Below are 7,683 nucleotides of genomic sequence, written 5' to 3' on the forward strand. Positions count from 1 at the left end.
TATAAAAGGGCCTCCTCACCCTCACAAACCCTAAGTTTCTCCTATTTAGAGCAAAGCTCTCACAACCTCTCCCTCACAAATGCTCTCAGATAAATACAATTGGTGTGGACGTAGCCCAAACCTTGGGATGAACCATGATACATCTTGTGTTATTTACATTTCATGCAGATTCACGGTCGGATTTACGTTGTTCCAAGACCTCCAGTTTTGTGCATCAACAAATGCATTTTGAAGATGTCAAGTATCGACATTGCATTAACTCACTTTTTTCTTCTTAGACTACATGTCTATCCTACTAGGTTTACAGTGGCCAGGTTTTTGTAAAACTTTATCCTTATATGCATTTCTAGTTAGAGACTCGCGTATGCTTTGCATGTGGTGAACGAGAACTGACGACAATAACCACCATCTTACCTGGTTCGACTACTTTTTAAGTTCTACATACTCTAGGTGGAGTTTTGTAAACAATGTTGTATTTAAGTGTGATTGTGTAAACTAGAAGAAGAAAACCTATAGGATCTTGAAAATCCTTTCCTTGTACTACTTGTAGGGCAAACAAAACTCATCATATAAATAAAGGCACTAGGCATAAGGTATTACGCACTGAATTCCTCAAGCCCTGCTCTCTCTTCTCTGGTCCCCACTCTCTACTCTCTTCCTCTTCCAAATAGTTATTTCACAACAAAACCATATTTTATTTATTGGGAAAATTACGTGTACAAAACTAGGAAATACACGATGAGGGTATACAAAAATGTCAAACTTCTCGCGTGCCGAAATTGTTTCAAATTCTAAGTTTCCTACAATATGTATATACAGCAGTAATACACAACCTCACTCACGCATTCTCCAGTATCTCTCAAATGACCAACAGCAGCCATAACCTTATTATTTCCAAATACAAGGGACGTAACAAACAGAACTGCCATCACAACAGAGCAATGAACACTGACGTTATCACGATATCATATGATGGAGATTTGGTCATGGGGCAATCGAAAGGGGTGCCTTTTGGCTGATACCTTTCTTCTTTCTCCGCACTAGCTTTCTCCATAAGCTCCCACCTCCCAGTTTCTTTCCGGGCACTATAGCTAATGAACCAACAGCTGCATTGTCATCCTGATATTTACTATTTAGAACAAGGATATTCTCGAGTTGCTCTATTACCCTTTTAGTACTGAATGTGGAAGTCGAAACCTCTTTTGAAATTGGAGAGCTAAACTCCTTGATGCTAGCACCGTCTTCTGCTAACATTTTATCTAGTAACGAGGACCGTTGGTTTGTGTTTTTGTGTGGGGTTGGGCTTCCGGCTTTGGCAGTGGGGGTATCTGTATCAGTGGGATTAGTGATGACCTTGTCAAAAAGAGCTGCTTCCCTTGGTGCAGCCATTGCCTTAAACTGCTTGTCGAGGTTAAGTATTGTCTCTTGGCATTCAGCCAACTTTTCTGAAGCAGCTGTTATATCCCAATCCTGAAATTTTGATTAAAAAAAAAATATATTTACGATCAGAAGTAAAGAACCAGATTTCTCAATTCTTTGAACTGTAAAAACAGTAAATCATGTAATATTGCAGCTGAGTGACAAGAAAGTACAATAGAATCATTTTTTGCTTGTAGTCGTTTTCTTTCAAAAATGAACTCTCCGTTCACCCAGAGAGAGACAGAGAGAGACAGAGAGAGAGAGAGAGAGAGTGAGAGAGTCCACATTTAAGTCGATCACTTTCAATGATGTTTCTAATGAGACTATTGTTTCACTGTACATTTATTAGTATATGACACCCCCAAGAAGCTACCATTAAGATATGGTTTTTATTTGGCAATGAAAGTGCAGGTGGAAACAGAAATTAAAGATTCTCAAACAAACGTAAATGTGCGTACAATAAGAGGATATTGACTCACATTTTGGGCTTGCCTTTCCTCGTGATGGAGATCAGAATTTGAGCTTTTCTTCTTCACACTGCCATTAAAAACATATATCAGATGCATAGGATCTCTCAATTAATTTAATATGTACATAAGTAAAGCTGTAATATGTGTGTGTGTGTGTGTGTGTGTGTGGTACTCTGTGTGTGTGTATATATATAAATCTGCATATGTACCTATCAAGCCGAAGCTGTAGTTCCAAGCATGTAGCCTCCAACTCTACACAGCAATTTTTTTTATTCATCAGTTGAACTTCTAGGGACGAAAACTTTTGGTGAGCTTCACTTAATTCAACTCTGGCCTCCGTAAGCTGCGTTTCAAGATCTTCATTCATCACCTGGTGATTTTTAATCTGGTCTTCAACAATTTCCTTTGACTCTCGTAAACCTTGTAACTCTGTTCTCAAGCTGGCAATAGCTTTTTCAGATTCCTTGAGCTGGTTCATCAGGTATTCGCTCTTATCACTAGCCGACTGAAGTCTCCCTTCCAACTCTCTCCTTTCAGATTCTAAATTCACCAATTCATTCTTTAATTTTCTGTTTTCTTTGACCAGATTGGCCTGCAGCTCTTCTATTTGTATACTATGGCCATTTGAAAAGTGACCAACTACTCCAACTTCTGTTTCAGTTTCACTTCGTGCATCATCCCAATCAAATTCCTTCTTAATTGCATCCTTCATGCTTGAAACGTCTTGAAGCGAAAAGCAGTGATTTAAAATCCAATCCAAAGCTGCAGTTAATTCTTCAGCAAATTTTTCAAGACCAGCCTTTCCATTCAATAGATCATAGCACGCATGAACAAACCGTTGTAGAAGATCACTGAGTTCAGAAGTTTTCCACTGGAAAACACGAACTATGTAGCCTGCGTTTTCCGAATTTATATATGTGGACACATTCCCATCCTTCCTGGACCCATTCTCTGGGTTATAATCTGGAGATGGCACATTGATTCCTTCAATAAGCTCAATTACTTTACAAATGGACTTACTCAGATCTGGCTGGAACTGCAGATTACCCTTCTGTGAGCTTGAGATGTCCACGTCACTTACTCCTCTGGGTGAATCAGTTACTAGAGATCTATCTGAACCTTTCCATGAGGTGCAGCTCTTAACGGAGGAAGGATCCAATGCCTCAAAATGGCTTCCATTTGTCCTCGCATTAACCAATTCACATGGCTTTGGATCTTCTGTACATGCCAAAGCTATTCTTATATCCTCAAGTATCTGTTCAGGGTTTCTTCCTGCAACACGGTTGTGCTCCACCACCAGTTTCACTATATCCTCAACCCAATGAGGAGCTTTGCCATCGACAATGTTGTTAAACCTCTTCTCCCTGTTTGACAAACTGAAGCCTGACTCACTGTCAGAAATAGGGACCATCTTGCTACCCAAAAGTTCGGAGGAATACTCCGTTTCCAAGGGTGCAACGAATGCCTTAACTGAAGGAACAGGAGAACCGAAACTTTGTTTATCAGCAGAAACAACTGCTAATTTTTCCATTTCAACAAAGTCATCCATCAGATTTATGTCTGAAGCTCCGACAGTTTTGCTTGTCAGAGACCCTTTTTGTTTTTCAGTTCTAAAGTGCTCCAGTTCCGTAATCAAGGCAGATGCCCATGAATCAGCACAGCTAACCTTATCATCGCTGCCAATATCAGACATAGATGCTACGGAGACTTCATGTGACATAAGACTACTCCTCATTGACTCCATGGTTTCCTGGCCTTTTAACGATTCTTCATGTGGTGTTTCAGATTGCGATAATTTAGAAGCTACACGGGCATACATGTTTCTAGAGAACTGGAGTTCATTTATCTTTTTATTGAGTGCTTCCTTGAGAGTCTGGTTTTCTTCTCCCATAGCACATAACTGCTCCGTCAAAATGTTAACCTTTTTGTTGGGAGTCTCAGGAAAGTTATCAACTCTAGAGTCATTCAACTTTCTCCTCCCCATGTCAACAGAGTCCCGTCCTAGCATTTCCACTTCAATTTTCATTTTTGCCAGAGCAGCAGGGCCTGGCAACCGCTTCCGGACTAGGAGCCGCAACCTCTGACATTCTGATTCTAACTTTGCAATTTTCTTTGCACCCTCCAAGTTCTGCTTGTGTGATGCATCAGCGGTTCGACGATTGAATTCTCTCTCTTCATTCCGGATCTCAAGCTCTTTCTCAAGCACCCGAACCTCATATTTCAAAGAAGCATTATCTTTCTCAGTGGATTCTAATCTAGTCGTGAGTGCATTGAAATCAGCTTCCACCTTTGTCAATTGTTTTCTTAAATCTTCTATCAACTTCTCCTTCACTAAAAGAGTGTTACTTAGATGGGTGTTTTCAGCACCAATTTTAGAAACCCTTCTAGTGGCCTCTGCTAACTTCTCCTCCAACACTATCTGCGATTTCTCGAATTCTCTTGATGTCTTCATCATAGCCTCATGAACCCTTTGTTCTTGTTCTTCTCGAACAAATCGTAGCTGCTGCATGCATTCCTTGAGGGCTCCATCCAATTGAGCTATTCTTTCTTCGCCAGCTGCTCTGACTTGGAAAGCTTTATCCAATTCATGCTTCAGAAATCCTGCATCTGCTTCTACCTTCTCCCAGCCTATATAAAACATCCATATGAAAAACGATATACTGATAAAATGCACAGATTATTGGAAATTTCCGACACAACTTTTCAAGCCATGAATTACCTTGAACAGCTTCCTGTGCCATTTTGGCATGTTTTTTCACAAGTGCATCTTTACTGTTACATTCAGAGAGAGCTGAAGCAAGCTTATCACTGAGGGTTTTCAGGTTGTTCTCCAACTCTGCCTTCTCAGCCTGAAGTGCCTCTATCTAAAAAATAAAAAATAAAGAAAACAGAGTAAGCTGAAAATTAGTACCATTAACGCCTCCAAGAATATTCAACGGTTCCTATATGAAAAACAAAATTCCCAATAAAAACATATGTAGCAACCTCAAACAACAGGCATCATAAACATTTGTAAAAGATGGTAACCAATTACCATTACTCCCGTAGGAAATCAAACTTTCAGTTCTTCTGTCCACATTACCAGGAAAAACTATTTGACAGCAGTTGATTGGTTAGGATCATCAAAAGTCTAAAACTTGTTAATCCCCACAGTTACACAGGGGATGCATATCTGCTATCCCTTGGAAACTACCATGCAGTAAGACGTTTTGGTTGACAATCATATGGTTTGTGATTGGATAATCGGGTCAATTTAGTGTCGTTCTCTAGTGCTAATTTCTGACAAGGAGAAAATTGAAAATTCTGGGCTGCTAAAGGTTATGGTATAGTTAAGATAAAAATATCAAATTGCCTTCAAAAAATTTATTTTAAATCTTATGAGACCAATGTGTCCAAGTTTGCATCTCGGTATCACAAAATAGGAATTTCTAAAACGACATCTCACTCACCCGACTGTATAGAAGTCTAAAGGGCCTGTTTATATTGGGTTTCAATATATCAACAAAAAGTGATCACAGCATTAGCAGTTAATTTATTCATATCGAAATTTAGCACTAGCATTTTTTTTAACTTTTAAGATAAATTTAGCACTAAATTTATTCATATTGCAGGCCTTGCATGGAAGTACTCGTTTGGAACTCCTTTTAAAATGACTAAAAACACTTTTAGAGAAAATGTTTTTTTGTTCCAAAAGCAGTTGAAGTGCTTCCTCCAAGAAGCACTAGTTTGCACATAACTAGTGCTTTTCCAGGATTCACTTGCATATTTACCAAGGATTAGTTCCAAAAATATTTTCACAAAAGCTTCTGATTGATCTAAAAGTTGAAGGCTTAACATATTTAAAAGAAAATTTTAACTTGTCAAAATTGACCAGCCTCTCCTGTAAAATCTCTATTCTCTGATCATCAAAACCCCACAAAATATATTTAACATGTATACATTCAAACAAATAAGAATCGCTCTACGCAATTATTCAATAGCTCACTCTTCCAACAATTTCTTGTTTATATATTTCACTAATGTAATGCATAACAAGTTCTCTTCACAATAATTGACTTCCTTAAGCCAATCTAGCAATGTTTCAACTGCGCGAAATTATTCGATTTTCAGAATCTTTCAAGGGAATCTCCAAGACCGACCTTGGACCTTACAAAAGTGTAAGGGGAGATTAGCGTAACAGCATATGACAAACCATTTACATTTCTACTTATAGGTGATGTAGATTAGAATAAAACATCATGGATTTCACTAAACTACGATTTTTGACATAAAAATTAAGGAAAAATGTGTACCTCTTCCTCCTTTACTTTGACTGAGACACTCAAATTGTCTCCTGCTGCTGCAGCTGCATTGGTTTTATCTGCAGATTTCTTCCTCCAAAGCCAAGGCTTGTGGTCCATGATTCACCTCCCCAACCAACCACTCCAACCCACTTGCTGCCTCTTTAAAATCCAAACAAACACTCAATCCAATCAGAGAACCAGTTGCATGCAAACAAACGGATTAAACCCAAATGTCAAAACACAAAAATAATTACACCCAAAAGAAAAAATCAACAGATTAAGTACTAACCAGGTGAGCATTGCATGAATGAGCAAAATCCCAAGAGCAGAAAGTGCAGAGGAGCTGAAAATTTCTATTAATCTCTATAGAAATTGCAGTAATAGAGATAAAATAAGTATTTAGGAGAGAGAAACAACCAATGCAATCCGATCCCACCACCGACACTTTAATTTGGTTGCAGAGAGAGTGGACTCGAAGGAGGAGTTGATGATAACGAAATGGAGGCGGAGCCAACCACCAAGTTTTAGCTTTTCGAGAGAGAGAGAGAGAGAGAGAGAGAGAGAGAGAGTGTGTGTGTTTGGTAAACAGGAAAAGTGAAATGAGGGGAAAGTAAAGAGTGGGGAAATGTAGAGACGAGAGAGAGGAGTGTGGAGGAAGATACAGTTGGGGGAGGGGGAGCTGCAATTGGATCTGAGTCTCTGACAGCGTACGTCGATTTCCTTTTTCTTTTTTTTTTCTTTTTCGCGGGTCGTTTTTGCGTTCATCTGACGGACCGGAAGAGCGGAAGTCGTTGTCTATGTTGACAACGGTCTTCAACAATTGCGACCCCTTTTTTTTTTTTTTTTTTTTTGTGAACAGCTATAATTTGATTTTGATACTTCATTTAGTGGAAAAAATTAAGAACAAAATTGTACCTAGTACACATTATCAAATACAATCACAATATGTGCTAGCATAAGTCATCGTAAATGTTACGACTCGTTCTAAAAATTTAATGAATTTTAATTCCCAAAGGTGGGAATTGACGAGAATACCCATGTTGGGCTTAGTAGAATCCTAGTAGACTTTTGAGCTTAGTCCATAATTCGTTTTCTTTCTTGTCATATCCTTGTAGTACTCGACAAGACGAACGCGTAAGCACAAGTGAAATTGAATTTAAAGTTAGAATGAAGATTTTACGAAACACGAACGTCAAGGGCAAATGAATTTCACATCTGTTTGGACACATTATGGTGTTATCATATTTCGAAGTTGGAGTTCATGCCACTTAGAGCCCACACCTCACCACCACGAATTTAGCCATGCCATTCTTTTCGTGAATTTCAGACCCAAACCATTGATTTGAGAAGCTTCGACACAGACAAGAGTTTCACAACGAGTTTCTCACTAAGTCCATCCAAGGTAAGCTCTAAAACCACTACCTTTGTGTTTGTCTTGTTGAGTAGATGGATTTTTCATATGTGGATTGCGTGTTTTGGTTAAGTTTTGATGCATATTCAAGTTTGGCAAG

At 38.8% G+C, this 7,683-nt stretch overlaps 1 protein-coding gene across 1 annotated transcript; it reads right to left on the reverse strand.

Annotated features, from left to right (window-relative positions):
- Positions 1 to 671: 671 nt before the first annotated feature.
- On the reverse strand, positions 672 to 6,889 carry LOC126604859 (filament-like plant protein 7). The gene is made up of 6 exons (XM_050272171.1): positions 6,462 to 6,889; positions 6,182 to 6,331; positions 4,609 to 4,753; positions 2,099 to 4,517; positions 1,899 to 1,956; positions 672 to 1,470 (listed from the first exon to the last, which is right to left on the reverse strand). The coding sequence occupies exons 2-6, from the start codon at positions 6,287 to 6,289 to the stop codon at positions 985 to 987; spliced, it is 3,216 nt and encodes a 1,071-aa protein (XP_050128128.1). The 5' UTR covers positions 6,290 to 6,331; positions 6,462 to 6,889; the 3' UTR covers positions 672 to 984.
- Positions 6,890 to 7,683: the final 794 nt, after the last annotated feature.

The sequence above is a fragment of the Malus sylvestris genome, chromosome 15 (genome assembly GCF_916048215.2).
Source record: "Malus sylvestris chromosome 15, drMalSylv7.2, whole genome shotgun sequence".
Classification (NCBI taxonomy): domain Eukaryota; kingdom Viridiplantae; phylum Streptophyta; class Magnoliopsida; order Rosales; family Rosaceae; genus Malus; species Malus sylvestris.

Bases quoted from the DNA above. Each gene is read 5' to 3' on its own strand.
- LOC126604859 (XM_050272171.1), bottom strand. From the start codon at position 6,289: ATGGACCACAAGCCTTGGCTTTGGAGGAAGAAATCTGCAGATAAAACC. The intron at 4,754-6,181 runs GTACACATTTTT...TTTATTTTTTAG, and splicing joins TCAAAGTAAAGGAGGAAGAG to ATAGAGGCACTTCAGGCTGA. The intron at 1,471-1,898 runs GTGAGTCAATAT...TCAAAATTTCAG, and splicing joins AGGAAAGGCAAGCCCAAAAT to GATTGGGATATAACAGCTGC.